The 21222-nt window shown below is 43.8% G+C and overlaps 1 protein-coding gene across 5 annotated transcripts in view; it reads right to left on the reverse strand.

Annotated features, from left to right (window-relative positions):
* Positions 1–21222, reverse strand: part of LOC136793700 (uncharacterized) — a 184155-nt gene that overhangs the window by 116844 nt on the left and 46089 nt on the right. For all 5 annotated transcript variants that reach the window (XM_067027490.1, XM_067027491.1, XM_067027493.1 and 2 more), the window contains exons 4-5: positions 12379–12528; positions 1100–1235 (exon numbers count right to left, since the gene is read on the reverse strand). In XM_067027490.1, coding sequence (XP_066883591.1) covers positions 1100–1235; positions 12379–12528 — 286 coding nt within the window. The remainder of the gene's footprint in view (positions 1–1099; positions 1236–12378; positions 12529–21222) is intronic.

Genomic DNA, 21222 nt, shown 5'->3' on the forward strand with positions numbered 1-21222 from the left:
ATCAGGTATTACAATACCTGATTCACTAGTTTATAATAAGAGTTGGAATAAGTTAAATTTACTCCCTTGAGTTTTTTAAAAAGCCTATTTTATCTTTTTTTCTTCCTTAGTCTCAGGAATTGGAGATGGTCTAGATAAGAGTTTCCTGAGAGCATGTGGTAGAACATTTATATCTCAAAGGCACAGGGAGATAATTGTAAGCTCTCCTAAAAGGACTTTTGTTCACTTAGGGTCAGAATTTTGAAAAGATGTTTTATCAAGCTGGTTTTCTCTGTGTACACAAAAACCAGTTTTGGAATGTCAAAAGAGCCCCATCTTGGCCATTTTCAGGGTGAGATTTTCTTTAGTTCCCAGTTAAGTACATGCCAGTATAAGCCCCATAGGTACATAAACACAGCCGCAGTGTTAATCGGAGGGCCCCTTTCTTCTGACTTGAAGGCTTTGTTTTCCATTTCAGGGTTGTTTGGTCAGGGTAAAATTACTATTGAAAACTGTGGGGGGCTGGTGTGCTTTCTGTGAGCTTAACTCCTCTAGATGTTACCCTAGAGTCATTTCAGCTCTGTTATGTGTCTCAGTTTCTCCCTCCTGCAGCCTAAAACCACCGTGGGCACTCAGAGCACTAGATGGCCAATCCTTACATGCATGTGTGTGTCCCCAGATGAGTGAGTTTTTAAATTAATGAGTGGCCTTCCCTATGGAACTGCTGGACAGTATGAGGACTCGACTCAACAACTCTTGTAAATTTCCCAGTTGCCTGAGAAAGCCATACCTGGCCTGGAGGATCTGTGTCCCTTCTCTTAGGAGCTGAAAGCTCTCACAGGGAATCTTTACTTTTATTCTGACAAGCTACTTGTTAAAGTAGTCAATTCAAGGAAGGATGCCATGCTAGTCCCCCACTTAATCACCCAGTCTCAACTTTCCCAGTGTCTTTCAGCTGAACAAAGTCATCCCAGTGTCTTTCAACTGGGGAACCCAAGTACCTCTTCTTGAACCTAAATTCAAGAAAAACCTATGCCTCATAGCAAGGAGTTTAACAACCGCCCAATAAAACTCAGGAATGTCAACCAAAACAGGAGATCTGAGACCAGGAGAGACTTACCCAGCCATCTTGACTCACTGAGGATATGGACGGGCACAAGGGGTCCTTGCTGGCACCAAGGCTCCAGATCCTGGTAGAGGTCAGGCAAAGGAGAGGAATCTGCTCTGGATCTCTTCACGATCACCAAAACTGCTGACTGAAAGAAAAATGCACAATATGAGAGTTGTGAGTTATGTTTTATTCAGGGTCTTACTGAGGACAATAGCCTAAGAGACATCCTCTCAGATAGCTCTGAGAAACTGCTCCAAAGTAGTAGGGGGAGCCTAGTTTACATGTAATTTTTGTTGTGGAGTACATGCAGTCAAGCATACATCTTGATAAAAGAACACTGCTAGTCATAAAGAACAGATACCTCAAGTTAATGATTATAGTGCTTTCCTATGTATGGGAAGATGCAAGAAGTGGGGTTCATTAAAATTCTTCCTAAAATGCAGACAACTATCCAAGGGCCTATCTGTCCAAAGCACAGAGCATCCTGTTAGTCTCTAATTTCTTCTCTCTGAAGCACAGAGTGCTTCATCCTATTATTTCCTTAATCTCTTTGTCTGAAGCACCAAGTGCACTGTTGGTCAGCGCGGCTGCAGCGGCTTCATCTTAGTGCACTTGGATGGTGAGCCAAATGCTCTTCGCGCTTCTTTTGTTTGCATGTTGTTATATTACTTCAAATTTCTGTTTATAAAAAGTTCTGGAATAAGCATCCTTGTGCATATAGCATTATGTGCATATAAAAGCTTTTTTTTTTTAAAGACTAAAGTCCTATAAGCGAAATTTCCTCATCAAAACGTATATGCATTCTACATTTAAACAGAATGGCAACTTCACTCCCAGGAAGCTTCACCAAGCTTCTCTACCCTGTCACCTGCTGCGTACAAGAATGCTTGGCTTTCCACATTCTTGTCATCAGTGAATGTCATTAGTCTTTTTAGTTTTTGCAAACCAGAGAAACAAAACAAAATATAGTACTATGGCTTAAAGTTACATGTCCTTTTAAGTTGAACATCTTTTCATATGTTGTTCTTAATATGTGGACTTCCTTTTAATATCCTTTCCCCATTTTTCAATTATTTGCATTTTTCTTATTGATTTTTAGAAGCTCTTCATATATTTATATATAGTAATCCCTAACCTGAGGAATGTTGCTTTCCAGAAGTCTGTGATTTGTGATTTAATTTATTAATGGTTTTTCTTTCTTCTAGAAGTTATTCTTAGTTTTTGGTAAAATTCTCTGCAAATGTTTTATAAAAAGTATCTAGATTATATGTGCTTCCCCAAAATATTTTTATGTATTTTCTTAAATTTTTCCTAATGCTTATATTTTTTTAAAAAAATGGCTCTTAAATACAGCTACTTTCTTTACTTCATGGCATGAACTAGGTGTCTTATTTTGTTTTTTCAAATTCATAGTCAATTATTCCAACAGTGTTGTTAAAAGTAGTCCATGTTTCCCCCACTGATTTGAGATGCTACTTTAACCACAGATACAGGTAAGAGTACCACAAATTCCTGAGTCTATTATAAAATTTACCATTCTGTTCAATTAATCTGTTGAGCCCTGTGCATGTATCATAAGGTTTCAATAATTTATTAGCTTAATAGTATATTATTTATTAATATTCTGTGTCAAATGTTCCCTTGGTTATTCTTGTGTATTTTCTCTTCCACTTGAATGTCCATGAAAACTCTGGCAGAGATTTTATGTTCTACAAGTTGGTGGGAAGAGAGATAACTTTTGTAAATACTGAATTTTCGTTCTAGACATATAATGTCTGTTTATTACTATCTCCCTTAATGATATACATTTTTATTTCATAAGTTTGCAATTTTCTTTTTATATATCTTGCATATATCTTATAAGGTTTATACCTAATTATTTTATGTTTTGTGTTGCTGAATGCATGGGATATTTTTAACTTTCAAATTTCATTTCTAATTCTAATTTTCTAATTTCATTTTCATTTCTAATCAGTTACTGCTGATATATAGGAAAGCACTTCATCCTTTTTTTTTTTTTTTTTTTTTTTGCGGTACGCGGGCCTCTCACTGTCATGGCCTCTCCCGTTGCAGAGCACAGGTTCCGGATGCACAGGCTCAGCAGCCATGGCTCACGGGCCCAGCCGCTCCACAGCATGTGGGATCTTCCCGGACCGGGGCACGAACCCGTGTCCCCTGCATCGGCAGGCAGACTCTCAACCACTGTGCCACCAGGGAAGCCCAGCACTTCATTCTTGTACATTTATATTTTGTTGATTTGTCAAAATTTTTAAATTTCTTTTTTGGATATTTTCAATATGCAGATGTGTGCAAATGTTGTATCCTCTTTTCAGTACTATAATTCATTTAAAAAACACTTTTTATTTGTTCTTTAACCACTTCCAGTAAAATGATGAGAGTGGGCATTTTTGTCCCATTCCTGTCCTTAATAATAATGCAATACCATTAAATGTAATGCTTATTGTATGTTTCTGGTAAATGTCCTTTACTGAAAATTTGGCTCCTGTTCAAACCTATTGAATTATTTTTTAAAATCAGAAGTGATCATTGAATTTTATCAAATATTTAGCCAAATACAGAGGTAGTCAAATGATTTGTTTCTCTAATAATGGTTAATATGGTGAACTATCTAAAAATTATCCCTGATTTAGAACCATTCATTCATAATTAGGATGCTAATACCTGAGTTTAATTTATCACTTATTATGTACCAGGAACTATTGTAAATACCATACATGTATCACCTTATTTATTTCCAAGTTATGACATATTATATTTTTAATGCAATGCTGGATCTAGTTTGTTAACACATCATTGGGGACTTTTGCCTCTATGTTCTTAAGTGGCTGGGTTTTTGTTCTTTGTTTTTTATCTTTCCTCATCTGGAGAGTTTTCCAGTCTCATAGAATAGGGAATTTTATCAACCATTTTCTATACTCTATGCTCGGGATTTGTTGTTAATATACAGTATGTCTTTTTACTGAAGATTTGGTTTCTTAAATTCCCTATAAACCTGTCCAGACATGTTGACTTTTTAGGGGTACATTTTTACCACTTTTAAAATAGTTTCCGGGGCTTCCCTGGTGGCGCAGTGGTTGAGAATCCGCCTGCCGAGGCAGGGGACGCGGGTTTGTGCCCGGGTCCGGGAAGATCCCACATGCCGCGCAGCGGCTGGGCCCGTGAGCCATGGCCACTGCGCCTGCGCGTCCAGAGCCTGTGCTCCGCAACGGGAGAGGCCACAACAGCGAGATGCCTGCGTACCACAAAAAAAGAAAAAAAAAAATTGTTTCCATTGGTTTTGTATTGTTTCTAAATTCTGCTTTGGACATTACATATTCCTTGTGAATCATTTATTTTCCCTATATGTAAGGTGTACTATGTGATGATTTGATATACATATAGATTGTTAAAGGATCCCCACAGTCAAGCTCATTAACACATTCATCACCTCAAAAAGCTAACTTTTTGGGGGGTGAGGGGAGATGAGAACACTTAAATTTTGCTCTCAGCAAATTTCAAGTACACAATACAGTATCATTAACTATAGCCATACCCCAGCCCTGGGCTAACAATATTCTACTCTCTGGTTCCATGAGTTCAACTTTTTTAGATTCCACATATAAGAGAGATCTTACAATGTTTGTCTTTCTGTGTCTGGCTTATTTCACATAACATAATGCCCTCAGATGTTATCGGGGTTTTTTTGGCTGCGCTGCATGGTATGCAGGATCCTAGTTCCCCAACCAGGTATTGAACCCGCAACCCCCACGTTGGAAGCATGGGGTCTTCACCACTGGACCGCCAGGGAAGTCCAAATTTCATCCATGTTGTTGCAAATGACAGGATTTCCTTTATTTTTAAGGGTGAATAATATTTCATTATATATATTACATATAATACAATATTATATTTATTATATGATTATATAATATATATGCCACATCTTCTTTACACATTCATTCATCAATAGACACTTAGGCTGTTTCCATATCTTGACTACTGTGAATACTGCTGCAATGAATTGGTAGTGTGGATACCTCTTCAATATCCTATTTTCATTTCCTTTGGATATATACCCAGAAGTAGGATTTCTGGATCCTATCGCAATTCTATTTTTAGTTTTTTGAGGAATCACCATACAGTTTTCCACAGTGGTTGCACCAATTTACATTCCCACCAACAGTTGACAAGGGTTCTCTTTTTTTTTAATTGATATATAATTAACACATAACATTATATTAGTTTTAGGTGTACAACATAATGATTCAATATATGTGTATATTGCAAAATGGTCACCACAATAAGTCTAGTCAACATCCGTAACCCCACATAGTTATAACTTTTTCTTTTGTGATGAGAACTTTTAAGATCTACTCTCTTAGCAGCTTTCATAGATAGAGTATTATGAACTCTACTGTCACCATGCTGTACATTACATCTCCATGACTTAATTATTTTATAACTGAAAGCTTGTACCTTTGACCCCCTTCACCCATTTCTTCCACTCCCCACACCCCACCTCTGGTAACCATCAATCTATTCTCTTATCACTGAGTTAGGCTCTTTTTTAGATTCCACATGTACGTGAGATCATACAGTATTTGCATTTCTCTGTCTGACTTATTTCACTAAGCATAATGCCCTCAAGGTCCATTCATGTTGTTGCAAATGGTAGGATTTACTTCTTTTTTATAGCTGAATAATATTCCATTATATATATTATATAATAATAAATTATTATTATATAATATATATATATAATTTTCTTTATCCATTCATCCATCAGTGGACACTTAGGTTGCTTCCATGTCTTGGCTATTGTAAACAATACTGCAGTGAACATGGGGGTGCATGTATCTTCTAAAGTTAGTGTTTTCATTTCCTTTGGATAAATACTCAGAAGTGTCACTAACATTTCTGTTTATTCTGTGTGAAATATACTGTCATGCATTATAATTATGGATTTATACTTTGTATCTCTATCTGGTTTTTGCTGTGTCTTGAAGCTATGCTCTTTATGCATAAGTTGCTGATTCTTATTTCTTCTTGTAGAATCATAGCTTTCACCCTGGAACCACCCGAGTAGGAGACAATGGCATGTGGTCTTTCGGTTGCTTCTGTGAGTTGCTGTCTAATAGCAGTGTGGCAGCTGCAGCTTGGCTGACTGTCCCTACACCTGCCCTGCCCCAGAGACAGCAGGGAGAGATACTTAAGCTTAGGAATTTGAATTATTTTCTGTCTGATATTAACATTGTTACACTACCTTTATTTTTGTTAGTATTTCCCTGCTGTAAATTTTCTAATGTATTATTTCCAACTTTTGTCATGTCATTTTGTTTTAGGTATGTTTCTTGTAAATTTCAGCCTGAAAGTCCTTAACTTTTGATAGGGAATTTACCTTATTCCCATTAACAGTGGTAGTTCATATGTTTAAATTTATTGTCATCTTGTTTAATGTTTTCTTTCCAACAAGTTTTTCTTATTCTTTTTTTCTTTCTCACCTTTGCTAGATTGACTCCATTTTCTTTGTCAAATTTTTCTTATTCTTGTAATTCAGAATTTATTCACCATTTTTTTTGTGGTCACACTTAAATTTTTAACAATATACATGTTGTTCTATTGATTTCTAAAGAAAATCAACCTCTTTTTAATGCTATATGTGGAACTATTTTACAATCAACTGTTTTTTTATACTCAACTCTACGCTTTAATAGTTTCTTTGTTTACTATTCTTAATTGCCATGTCTTTCTCTAGGATATTGTTTTCTCTATTCTCCTCACAATGCTTCTGACACCAAAAGCATGGGTTTTTCACACTAAGCAATTCTTCAATTCTCAGCAGACACCAAATAGATGTCCCACAATTTTTTTCTTTTTTTTTTTTGGCTGCATTGGGTCTTCATTACTGCACGCAGGCTTTCTCTAGTTGCGGTGAGCTGGTGTTTTTCTTCATTGCAGTGCTCAGGCTTCTCATTGTGGTGGCTTCTCTTGTTGTGGAGCCTGGACTCTAGGCATGCAGGTTTCATTAGTTGTGGCACGTGGGCTCAGTAGTTGTGGCTCACGGGCTCTAGAGCACAGGCTCAGTAGTTGTGCACACAGGCTTAGTTGCTCCGTGGCATGTGGGATCGTCCTGGACCAGGGCTCAAACCCATGTCCCCTGCATTGGCAGGTGGATTCTTAACCACTGCACCACCAGGGAAGCCCTGCCCCACAATTTAACTCAAGTTTGACACTACGTGAAGTTAATGCAGATCCCACAGGTTAAGGACTCTGTGCCACAAGACTGCCCCCACTTCAGATGCCAATCACAAGTAAAAGTTGTTACCTGGAATTCTAACCAATAAGCTAAATCATGGGTTTCCACAATCCCTTCCTTGGTTTTTCAATAATTTGTTGGAATGGCCCAGAAAACCCAGGAAGACACTAAGTAAACTCACTTAATACTTACTTACCATCACTGTTTTATCATAAAAGGACACAACTTGAGAATGGTCAAATGGAACTGATACATAGGACGAGATGTGAGAAACAGAAACACACCATGCCTTCTCTGGGTGTGCCACCATACCAACACATGGATATGTTCACCAACTTGGAAGCTCTTCAAATCCCTTTGGTTAGGATTTTTTATGGAGGCTTCAATAGGTAGGCATGATTGATTGAATCATTGGCCATTAGTAATTAACTCAACCTCCAGCCTCTCTCCCCTCCCTGGAGGGGATAAATGGGGGTGGGGATGGGGTTGGACATGCAGCTGTGCTGAAAGTTCCAACCCTATAATCACATGGTTGCTTCCTCTTGCAAACAACTCCCTCCTTAGGGGCTTTCCAAAAACTCACCTTATTAACCTTATTAACATAAACTCAGGTGTGGTTGAAAGGTGCATCTTATGAATAACAAAAGACCTTTCACCTTTCTCATTCCAGAGAATGAGAACTGGGAACAGAACAAAATATAAGAAAAGATGCCCCAATCACTTTTAGGATAGGAAATTATAAGGGTTTTAGGAGCTCTGGCCAGGATCTGACAAAGGCCAAAATACGTATTTCTTATTATATCACAAACACATTTCATGTTTTTCTAGAGAGTATAATCTGGCAATTCTTAGATGACAGGCTACGATGTGGCAAATTTCTGAGTAATTGCATGTCAAAGTGTTTTTGTTTTGTTCTTTCATATGAAAGCTAGTTTGACCAAGGATAAAACTCTCAGCTCAAAATTGTTTCCTCAAAAATCTGAAGATATTTTTTCTATTATTCTCTTGAATCTAGTATTGCCCAGGACTAGTTGAATACCCCAAACCATTTTTTTGTTAAGTTTTTATTGAGGATTTCTTTTTTTTTTTTTGGATTTCTTTTTATTCTTTATATTCCAAAATTCCTCATTGGTGTCTCCCAGTGTAGTTTTTTCCTCATGTTGCTTGTCCTTTCTGCACTGGACATATACCCTAATACCTGTATTTTTAGTTTCATTTCGACTCTTCAGTATACAGATATTGGAAAATTTTATGTTTATTTTCTTTATCTCTTAATTTTTTTTAAATTTTTTGGGTTTTTTTGTACTGCAGTTCTCAAAAATTCCTATTCTGTGTGTCTCTAGTTCATTTAGATAAACTTCAGCTGTATCCATTCTGCTGTTCAACCCATTTACTAAATTTTTCATTGCCAAGACCATTATATATATGAATTTTTTTCATATTTACCTCTTTTGGTTTCATAGCAGCAGTATTCTCACTTATCGCTCTAAGGATATCAACTGTACTTCTTTTACAGTCTTACTTTTGCTGCTTTATTAGCTCTTTTTCCTCTGGTGTCATCTCTTCTCTTGCTGAGTATCTTTGCTGATTTTTGTTGAAGGATGAGGATGGAGGCAGCTGTGGAAAATCCTCCCAAGTGGGATGTACCAGTACTTACCTCCTGAGTTGGGAATTCATCATTCTCCCTGGGTGTCACCAGCCCTCCAGGGAAGTTTCTGCCTCTTGACAATAAGCGTCCACATTCATCTCACCATCCAGGGGACAAATGACTGAGTTGTCACCACTAGGCAAAAATTAGTGGAAGAAGGGATTATCTCCCCAACTGTTTTTCTCATGCTTTCCTCAACCATTCACCATAATGCATATCTTGAGCTTTCTTTTGTTCGTTGTGTCTATTATGTTTGAAACTATAAGATTCCTAACAGTTCTCTCATCTTTTTTCTCTATATTTCATAAGTATGCACTTCGGACTATAGTTTTCTTCATTACTGTCTTCTATGTCTTAGTAATTTCTCAAAATATCTGCATCACTGATGACATTCTCTTGTTATCCAACAATGATAAGTATATAATATTTGTAAAATACATTCATTCTATAATTTCTTGATATTGGGAGTATGAAAGGAGGTTGGTAGATAACTTTAGACACCTTGAACTAAACTATCTGCTTCAAGAGAGGCAAATGAGGAATGAAGAAGTCATGTGCTTTGCTCCGGATCTCAGCACCTATCAGTGACAGTGGGGCTTGAACCTGTATATCCCTGATTTCAAAGCCTGTGTATTTTCCACTGTACTACATGCAGGTATGTCACTGGCAATGGAGAGCATTCCTGGGTGCAAAAAATTTGAGTAGAGTCTCTGTGCTCGTTAGCCTGGGGAAACCACAGTTGGTGATTAATAGTTAACAGTTGTCAAGCTCGTTTTTGAGAAACGTCTCTTGGAACAGTGGAATAGGCACAAGGAGGGAGTGCAAACTGAAGGGGTCACCTAGGGGTCTGGAGGCAATCTGGTGAGTGAGGGTCAGGGAAGTGTCCTAGATGTGCAAGGAGAAGGAGATTATGCACACATACACACACATACATGTCTTCCATAAGCTGCTGTGGGACAAACTAATATTAAACCATTAGTACCAGTAAGCCCTTGCAAATCTCTTTCTAAAGGTCTGAACCACTCAGCCTGTCTGGATGGCCTAGGTGTCAGCCTGGGTTGCCTGTAGAAGCACTGCTACCAGTGTATCTTCTTGTTTGCATTTCTTCTCTGCCATACCTCCCCCCACTCTGGCAAACCTGCTCCCTCAACTTGTTCTCTCTACGTATGGACTCACAGCTCAGACATTTTAGTTGACAGCCTGATCTGCCATGCTCATTGGCTCAATGTAGCCCAGGAAGTGTTTGTCTGTGAGCTGAATAACAGCTGACCAGCACACTCTGAAGGGGGTGGCTTTGCTACCCATTAAGAATATAGTCCTGCGTCCCTGGTGGCGCAGTGGTTGAGAGCCCCCCTGCCAATGCAGGGGACACGGGTTCGTGTCCCGGTCCGGGAAGATCCCACATGCCACGGAGCGGCTGGGCCCGTGAGCCATGGCCACTGAGCCTGCGCGTCCAGAGCCTGTGCTCTGCAACGGGACAGGCCACAACAGTGAGATGCCCACGTACCGCAAAAAAAAAAAAAAATTAAAATTAAAAAAAAAAAAAAAAAAAAAAAAAAAAAAATATATATATATATATATATATATATATATATATATATATATATAGTCCTGAAAAGAACAGGAACAGGTAATGCTGTTGATTCCCAAATTCCCAAACTGCTACCCAGGTCAGTTCATGACAATCACAGAAATCTGGACCAGTTCCCTCCCAGACTCTTCAGTGCAGTCACTATGCAGGGAGAAATGTGATGTCCCATCCGCCCATGTATTCATGTCCACCAGATCTTTGTCCTCCTGCTTTGTACTTGATTTTCTGTCAGTTCAAGATGTGTGAATAAGATTCACTCCCACACCACAAGGTTAAGTTTCTAGACAATCTAGTTTTCTAGACAATTTCAGCTGACACAGGTCTTGAGAAAAAGGACCCCCTTTGGACCACCAAAGCTCCCATTCCTATTTGGTTCACCTCTATGTATTTACACATTACATGCATTACATGAGAAAATACTGTTAACATTTTCTTCTATCACAGTCTATACTGGTTTAACAGGTGCATACAACTGGCCTGTCTTCTTGGTTCCTGCAGGTCCATCTCCAAAGCCGGTCTGTTTCTCAAGGAAACGCTACCACTGCACGCTGCACTTCCTACCACCAAGTGCTCGTTTCCCTCCAGTTTGCGAGCAACGTGAGACACTGAATGACTGTCTTTTTCATCTTTGCATCTCAAGAGCAAGGCATGATGATGTCAAGCCCAGTGCTTGGGAGAGTGTCTGGCACATTTTATTGGCACTAAAAAAAAATGTCTTTTGGATGGAGAGGTACAGCCTAGTACAACAGTTATTCTTAAAATACATTTTGAATCTCCTGGTCCACTTTCATGTCCAGAACTGTCTTTAATCAACCCTTTACCTAGGCCCACGCCACACAGGTCGGGGGTTAGCAACTTGCTCCTTTCAGGGCTTCTTGCCCAAACTGGAGATGAGTCCATGGGGAGAACATCCATCCAGAGACAGCAGGGGGAAGAGCCTCAGGGACAGAGATGGCAAGGGAGAGGCCAGAGGAGCCAGGGAAACCAGAAAGCACAGGGTCCTGGTGTACAAGCAGGAGAGGACTGCCTGAAGGACAGATGAGTGTTGGCCAATGCAGGAGGACAATAGGTTATCAGTGGGAGACACTGATGTCCTATAAAAAGCAGTTTTGGTAGAAGTTGAAGCCAAGCCGTGCCTTCCAAGGAGTGAGCTGTGACTGGCTGGTGAAAAAACAAAGCAAGGGGATGTTTTCAAGAGCTGAGATAAAGGTAAGGAGAGAATTATGGTACCACCCTGAAGGGGAAACAGGATGGGTAATGGAGCGAAATGGCAACTCTACCCTCAAGCCTACTGGTGGGCCTTGATCTGAAATGCTGTCCTATTCTGATGTGATTGCTACGTGCCATGTAGGAGGAGACGGGCTTCCCAAAAGGAGTCAATCCTCTAGGTAAAAGGAAGATCCAATGGGGGGAATCCAGGCATCATTTTATTAAAGGTAAAAGCAGATTGCTTAAGTGAGGAGGGCCAACTAGCTGAATCCCCCCAAAAGATGTTTGGCTGACAGAGTGATTTTTTAACATGTGAATACCTTTTAGGTAGAGTAAGAACATTTTGGATGGGAAGAGGTCTCACTACTGTCTATTTTATCAGAGTGTCTGCCTAATTTACATATGTATGTTATTTGCTTGACCAACCTTGAAGGCATTTGAGCTTCCGGCACCTACCTTATAGGGAAAAATGCAAGTATTGATTAGGTGCCGGAAAGTATCCAATGCCTGAGGGCTTAGGCTAGGGGAGAAAGACAAAACATATGGAAGATATATTCATTCTCTTAGAACTAGGAGGGAAATACTTGGGCCTGAGAGGAAGTGAAAGACAGGGTCTTCTCTCTGGTCCTGGTCTCGGGGGCATAGTTGGCAAAAGGTGACTGCTCTTTTAGCTGCATGCCTTCCAGCCATCCCTGGGGCTTGAGGAGCTCTGAAGAAGGGGTTCCCAAGTTCACCTGGAGGACAGAGATTACTACCAGTATTACAACACATGTGTCAATGTGAAGAAAGGGAGTGTCCCTGAGGTTTATATGGTGCTGGTAGCTTACATGCTTTTCAACCACTGGCTTTCTTAACAGGAACTCAAACATGAGCAGCTGGCTGCACAAGTACCCCTGAAGGGGTTGTGTTTGGAGGGTCCACTCTGCATTCCTAACCATGACCTCCTTTGCCCAATACCTCTGGATCCTTTCATGTCCTAACCGAGAATTAACACCCAATAAAAAATGACTGGCTGAAAAGAATTTAAGGGCCCTCTCAGTTACTGAAGTTTAGACGGTTGATGCGGCCATCAGGAATGGCTCGTGACTAGCACATAAAGCTTCTGGGGGCATCTCCGCTCTCAGACTCCAGTGACTAGCACAGCTGTGGTCAGCCAGGGCTCTGCCACTAAAGGACATTTGGTCCACCACTCTGCAAACTTGAGCCCAGAGTAGCGTAAGTCAGGTGTTTCTGGGGCGTTTCAGGTAGGGTTAGAAGTGTCTGAGCTTAAAGTCATGGTAGCAAAGAGCCTGAGGCAGAGTAAGGAGAGTCCATTTTCTAAGTGTGACCTGGGGTGCTGGGTTCTGCTGCAGTCCAGCCCAGGCAGTGCTTTCAAAGGGACTTGCCCTTCATGTCACCATCACTGTGCAAAAACGTCCAAGTCTTCCACCCTCCTCCCTGGTGAGGGGCTCGTTCGTTTCATGGCTTTGCAGACTAGAGAGGGCTAAGGTGGTATGGTCCAACACATGGGGGCTGGGACAAATTAGGGGCTGGGCAGCATCTTCAGATGTGGAAGAGTATGACTCGTTTAGACATAAGACAGGCAAGGGGCTGACCACCCCCAAGGGACACCGGAAGGGACAGTTCTGCCTCTGGTGTGCACCCCAGACTTTTTCCAGAGGCAGGGAGCCAGCTTGCACAAAGCATGAGTGCATGCTCACACCCCCCAAGGAAATTAACCCAAACATTGAAGTGAATGTGTAGAAATCACAATAAACTGGGGAACAGATTCCAGGAAATAGACCCTGAGGTCAGTGGAGGAATGTGCAGCATGTTCTGTGCAGGTAAGCTGGCACTCAGGAGGCGGTGTGTGATTCCCACACTTTGCTGCTCCACGGGACTCAGTATCTTCAGGTTCTGGGTTCATGGGTTATAAAATACAGAATGTCCCAATTGGCATTGAAGGGATCATGTAGAAGGCAAGGACATAGGAAGGAAACAAATGTCTACTGAACATCTACTTGTGAAGCCCAGATAAAAAGCCAGGCATTTTATCTTCATATCTATTATCTTACTTAATACTTTCCTCATTTCTCAGATGAGGAAACTGAAGTTCAGAGCCCTGAAGATTATCCTGTCTTCACCAACTCTGAAAGGGTCAGAGGCGAGGGCGGCAGAGGGCCTGGATGCTCTGTGAGCCCACGTAGGAGTGCCCTGGCCTCAAGGGCGGTGTGACCAGAGAAGCACACATCCAACGGCCCACAGTCCTCTAGAGGAGAAGCGACACGCTGGACTGCATGGGTTTGGGAAGCCCCCTGCCGCAAATCAAGTTCTGAGTTAATGGAAAACTTATTAGAGAAATCTTGACTTTCAATAATGAAATTAAACGTTTATGAAAGTAGTGCAATTGACTGTCCTCAGAATGAATCATAATTTACATTTAATTACAAAGGCAGAACTCAGGTTGTGAGCTGTGCCAGTTAAGCTACCTGTTTTGCTATATTTGAGGATGTTGCAGCCCCAAAGAATTGGTTTTTGAAAAATGTACATCAGCATGGTGCACGTTGAAACAGCACCCAGTATGCCTTTAGTCAACTATTAAACACCTACTGTGTGTGGAAGATAGGATTCCAAAGGAATCCAAGAGAAGCACAAGAAACCCTTGACTCCCTCCTTCCAAAATTCTACCGTATTTCTTCAGAGAAATCACAAGGACAAATATAATCGTTACCATATCCTGTGTGCCTGGTACAAATAAATGAATAGTCAGGAAGGAAGGTATCAGCCCAGGCTGGCATTTTCAGGGAGGAGCCATGGAGGGCTCGGGACTTGAGATTAACCGAGTGATTTATTTAAAATATAAATCCAAGTATGATCCTGCCCCTAGTTAAAGTCCCTCCAATAACTTCATATTCCTTCTAGGTTTGGGCATGACCTTCTCAGCGTGGGGCTCAAAGCTCTCCCTGTACGTTGCACTCTGTCCAGACCCACATTTCATCTCCATTCACCTGTCAGGCACTGTGTCCCAGCAATACCAAACTATTTCAATTTCCTGTCCACACAGACCTTTCCTTATTCTTTCCCTCTGTATGCCCCTCCCCTTTGCTCCCTACTCAAGCCTGGCTATCCATCACCCCTCAGGAAAGGGTATCAATACGTGACCACACGCACATTGCCCCTGCTCAGCGCTGCAGCATACGCCTCATTCATGCCTCTTCTGTCTCCTCAGAAACACCTTTAACAGTAGGATGTGGCTGAGACATGTCTCCTTAACACCCCCTTCGGATCCAGGCTCTCCAAGGCAGCCCCACAAGCCTGCTTAGAATCCATACACCGAGCCTCACTCTCCCAGGGAAGCTCTGCATGGCCACGTGAAGCCTGGTATGTGGACAGGGAGGCGGGGGGGAGGGGGGGCTACTTCTGTGAGGCTCAGCACCTTGCAGGCAGCAGCCGGCCCTGCTCATACAGAGCCAGCATTGGGTGCCTTGGGCTCTGGTGCCTGGGATGCTGCCTGGATGATTAGAAGGAACTTGGCCATGGAAACACCTTGGGTTGGATCCTGTTTCTACCACGTAGCAGTCGAGTCACCTGGGCCATGACTCGTCCGTCGTCCTCAGTCTCCCATTCCACAAAATGGGAGCAGGAGAATCAACTGCCTTCTATCAATGACACGCGCTAAGCCCCGGGTCTCAGGCCCACACTCAGAAAAATGACAGCTCTCACTCTGTCTGGTCGAGGCTCCCCAGATGAACACTGCTGGATGGCCAGCGTCTGTAGCCACAGCTCCGACCCAGGCCATCTCCAGTGCTGACCCTGCCAGGCCCAGGGAGTACGATTTCCTGGGCCCTCTCCTTGAGGCCTCCGTCTGCAACCCCACTTCCCAGAGGGTCTGCCTGGCACCACCTTGTGGCAGAGAAAGGAACTGCAGACCCACCTCCGGAGCTTGCTTGCTCTCCGGTGGTCTGCGTAGCGTGGGGGTGGGGCACCCCTGGAGCTGCCACCAGCCAGATGGTTGTTTTGGACTTTTGTTCAGGTTAAACTTTGTCCTAGGCCTCTAAGGATACAAAGACCAATGGCCCCAGCTTCGCGGCCCCGGGGCATATTTCTAAGTCAGCCCATGGCTGCGGGCTCAGTGTAGGCTGTACCAGCAGCCTGGGCGTGATGCCCGGGCACCAAGTTGCCAGGCAGGGGGGGCTGCCAGCATTCCAGGCTCTGTCCACCCTATGGCTTAAAATCCAGGAGGGATGAGCAATTTCCCCCACCTGTCCAAACCAACCACTCTGAGGATAAATTACATCCTTTCTTTGCTAGTACATTGCTTCAAGGTCTGCAGTGACTACGGAATGGCTCTGCCAACACACGTGTGATCTGAGCCAGCAAACCATGCCCACAGGACAGAGAGACGGGCAAGAGGGAGATGCAGCGAGATGGCGAGTGGGAGACATAGCCCAGAGATGGATCCCTGGCCCAGGGCCTCTCTTGAACTCCAGACTCCCAGATCCAACCACTGACGGCATCTCGACCTGTGTGTCCAGAAGGTGACGTGTTCAGCTGACCTCACCAGTGGCCCAGACCTGGGCTCTTCCAGGGCCCCCTGGCTCAGAACACGGCTCACCTGGGACAGGTAACCTGAGCCAGCCCTAGGGCCCCGGGACCAGGCATGAACAGTTGTCACACGGAGCCCCACCCCGCTTTTCCTAATTCCAGAACTGAGCTGGTTCAGGGTGACACTGTATCCAAATCAATATTCTCGTTTCATCAGATGCTGTTTATGCACACGCTGCTGGGAGGGTCCTCCTTCTAGAACCAAAGGAAAAGCCACACTGGAAGGAGCTTCCTCCTTTCTGCCTGATTCCATGTCTCCTGAGCCCAAGGCCTGGAAGGCCGGCACCATCCTGCATCCCCAGGGAAGCCAGCAGGAGGTGCTGGCCTCTGTGTACAGGGCCATGGAGCAGGAAGATGTGCAGACCTGGTCCCCAGGTGGAGCCACCACCGCAGCCTGGCTCCCCACCTGAACACCCCCTTGCCCTGAACACACACCAGGCTGTGGGAGCCAAGCACACGCCCAGGGACGGTGGCCGTTCTCATCCTCCTCCACCCTCTCTGCACAGTCAACTCTACCCCACCCCCATCCTCTTCTCTCCATCTCACCTACAGTGACTATAATTCAACCATCTCCTAACTGCACTCGGGTCTCCCCCAGCTCTGTGACACTAGGACACCCCTCACGGACACTAGCTCTGCCGGGAATTAGCAGATCTTGTGGGCCAGGGGGTCCCGTGTCAGGCCCACTGCGTTCTTCCCACGCCTTGGCAGGTATTCAGTTTACCTGCAAGCCAGGTGCCGTGTGGGAGAAGAAAGGAGAAGAAAGGAGAAGGAAGGAGAAGGGGACTGAGAGGGTTAATTGTCCCTCTCCTGATTCTTTCAGGAACAGAACTTTCCAACAGCCTCCAGCCAGAAACCTTCCAGTAACCACCAGCAACCTGCATTTTCAGCGAAGTGTGGCACTGTTTGCCACATGAAGTGTAAGCGGGGTGGACGTGTGCAACTTCCAGAGTGGTCCCTTGAAAGGAAGTTGCTCGTCCTCTGTTCCTCTTCCCCTTCTCCTGGGCAGGAGCGGAAAGGAGGCCAGAGCTTACACCCTGACAGTGACAGAAAGGACCCTGGGTGACTTCTCAGAGTGGAGATGCCCACCCACCTGACCACCTACCAGCGTCCACTTTTATAGGAGAGAAACACAGCCCTTCTGTCTCACTTAGGCCACCAGTACTTGGCCTCCGTTAAAGCTTCTGATGAGGAGCTTCGAATCTACTTGAAGAAACAGGATTTACACACAAAGGTTTGTTCATTGTGCTGGGTTTCCTCTATCTGCCCCTCCCAAGCAGCTCTCCATCATCCTCCCCTGGGATCTGGTCCCTTGAGGGTGACCTGGACAGACTGCATCTACAGGTTTCCAGTTTGGCTTGTGGATGGGGGGCCCCAGCAGGAAGTCGGAGGGCGACAAAGAGTGAGCTCCCTGCCTGCAGTGCTGCTTTATTTACCAGAGTTTACAGCTCTTACAGGAGGCCCTCTGCAGGTTCAGCTGCCAGTGAGGACCGTGCTCCTTGCTCAACACGAAATGGTGAGTGCTTAGTCATTACTGTATGTGTTACATCTCAGGGTATTTTGCATTTTATAGTAAAATGTGTAGAGATTAAAGACTTAACTCAAGGAAATGTACAACTAAAGGTACAATTCCAGGCACTGAGGTACTTAAATGAGACACTGATGGGGTGGCAAGAGGAGGGAGTGTTGTCACCTGTCCCCATAGCCTAATAGTACATAAAAGGGACCCAACAGGAGTCACTACAGGCAGAGGCCCTGAAGTATGATCTGGAGGCAAAAAGGGGTCTGTAGTCTAATGAGCCTGGGGACACCAGGTATGCTCTCCCTCTTGGGAGACTGTTGATAGGTATATTTTTTTTAATGTATTACAGAGTGGCTTCTTGACCCCTCCTCCCCCCCCCCCCCCCACCTCTACCCTCACTCGTGGAGATTCAGCCACAAGGGCCTCCTTGAGCACAGCCAGAACGGTCCCCACCAGGACTCCCGCTAGCTGCCCTCTGCCTTCCAAGCTCATCCCAAGATCGCCCCAGGACTCCCGCCCTCACTTCTTTCTCATCTCTGATCATAAGGAGACCCCCTCCCTAACAGGGCACCCCACCTTCTGTCACATTCCTGCCCCTCACCCTGCTTCCTTCTTCATCATTGCACTCAGCACCAATCAACACTTTACATACAGGATACTGTGGAGACTGTGTTGCCTTCCACACCAGCGCAATGAAGGGGTCCTATGAATATTCTGGTTTCTCAGTGCATATAGAAGTTACGTTTATGCTATACTTCAGTCTATTAAGTATGCAATAGCATTATGTCTTTAAAATGTACATATCTTAATTTTAAAAGACTTTACTTCAGGATTGGAGGGAAGATGGCAGAGTAGGAAGACCCTGAGCTCCCCTCCACCCACAGGCTCACCGAAATTGCAACTATTTACAGAGAAACTAATGGTGAGCAAGACCAGAGTCTAGCAGAAAAGATCTCCTGCAACTAAAGGTATAAAGGAGGAACCACAAAGAGATGGGTAGGAGGGGCAGAGATGCAGTACAGTCAAGAACCACACCCCAGGGTGGGTGACCCACAAACGGGAGGATAGTTACAACTGCAGAGGTTCTCCCTACGGAGCAAGGGGTCTGAGCCCCACACCAGGCTCCCCAGCCCCGGGGTCCTGCACTGGGAAGATGAGCCCCTAGAACATTTGGCTCTGAAGGCCAGCAGAGCTTATATTTAGGAGACCCAGAAGGCTGTGGGAGATAGAGACTCCACTCTTAAAGGGAGCACACAAAATCTCAGGCGATCATGGACAGAAGCAATAATGTGAAAGGAGCCTGGGTCAGACCCACCTGCTCATCTTAGAGAATCTCCCGGAGGCAGGAGGCAACTGCAGCTCCGCTGGAGACACGCACACTGGCAGCAGCCACTGCTGGGAGCTCATTCCACCACGTGGACACTGGGGCTGACAAGTGTCATTTTGGAATCCTCCCTCTAGCTTAGTAGCACCAGGACCCAGCCCTGCCCATCAGCCAGTTGGCACCAGTACTAGGACGCCTCAAGCTAAGCAACTAACTGGGCAGGGACACAGCCCCACCTACCATCAGACAGGCTGCCTTAAAACTCCTAGAGCACACAGCCTCCTTAGGACACAGTCTTGTCCACTAGAGGGCCCAGGACACTGCTCCACACACAAGTGCACAAGCATTAGCCCCAGGACCCCAGGACCCCAGGACCCCACCCAGCAGCAGGCAAACACCAGCTCGGAGATACCATGGACTCTTCAGCCAGTTGCCCAGGGGTCCAGCTCCACTCACCAGCAGACCAGCACCAGCTTTAGGACACACTGGAATCTGCAACCAGCCATGTCAGCAACAAGCCCCACGTACCAGCAGGCCAACACTAGATCTGGGAACCCTGGCCCTGCAACCAACCAACACACAAGCCAGTTCTGCCCACCAGTGGGCCAGCACTAGCTCCAGGACCACCTGGGATTCCACAGTCAGTTGTGACCTGGCCCCACCAAACAGCAGCAAGCAGCCTCCACACAAGGTAGGGTCTGGCAACCAACTGGACGAGGGCCAGCCTCACCTACCAGACCACCCTCAGTAATCAGCCCACCGCAACAGAAGGGGGCACCCTAGCAAATAGGACATCTGCTTCAAAAGGCCACTTCTCTAAGGTCAGGAAACATATCCAACCTACCAGACACAGAAATAAAAACAACAAATTAGGCAAAATGAAGTGACAGAGTAACATATTCCAAATGAAGGAACAAGATACAACTCCAGAAGAAGAACTAACTGAAGTGGAGAGAGAGAGAGACAATCTACTCAATAAAGAGTTCAAGGTGATGATTGTAAAGATGATCAAAGAACTTGGGAGAATGGATGAACAGAGTGAGATGTTATAAGCTTTTAACAAAGAGTTAGAAAATGTAAAGAAGAACCAAACAGAGATGAAGAATACAGTAACTAAAATAAAAAATGTACTAGAAAGAGTCAAGCATAGATTAAATGATACAGAGAAATGGATCAGCAAGGTGGAAGACAGAGTAGTGGAAATCACTGAAGGTGAACAGAAAAAAAGAGTTTAAAAAATGAGGACACTTTAAGAGACTTCTAGGACAACATATATATACAAATATTCATGTTACAGGGATCCCAGAAGGAGAAGAGAGAGTGAAAGGGGCAGAAAACATATTTGAAGACATAATAGCTGAAAACTTCCCTAACATGGGGAAGGAAATATACATCCAGGGCCAAGAATCACAGAGAGTCCCAAACAGGATTAACCCAAAGAGAAAAACACCAAGACACATTGTAATAAGAATTGCAAAAATTAAAGATAAGGAGAGAATATTAAAAGCAGCAAGGTAAAAAACAACACCTTATGTACAAGGGAACTCCCATAGGCTATCAGCTGATTTTTCAGCAGAAATCTATTGGCATCTTCTGGAAACCCTCCATTGCTCTGAGCTTTATCACAGATTTACAATAGTGGTTTTATACTCCTACTGATAATCAGATGCTGAGCCCTGATTTGTCTTGCTCTGAGCCTCATTTAAGTTGAGTACCCTGCCTCTTAACCATGTTGCATCTGCTTTCCATTTTGTACATTTTGCTTTTTTAACAAAATCATGGCAGTAAAACAGGAATTGAGACATTTTGCTTTCTCTCTGTCACCTTCTAATATTACACCATATACCATCAACAGTTGGACTCTGTCAACAAAACTTTTTAAATCCTTTTTTAAAATATTCATAATATATTTTTCATTTATGAAATTCTTCTGATCTTTCACCTTCCTTAGAATCTTATTCCAGATTTGTGTCATGCTTGGGCATTTTATTATACTAA

The sequence above is a fragment of the Kogia breviceps genome, chromosome 2 (assembly GCF_026419965.1).
Source record: "Kogia breviceps isolate mKogBre1 chromosome 2, mKogBre1 haplotype 1, whole genome shotgun sequence".
NCBI lineage: Eukaryota > Metazoa > Chordata > Mammalia > Artiodactyla > Physeteridae > Kogia > Kogia breviceps.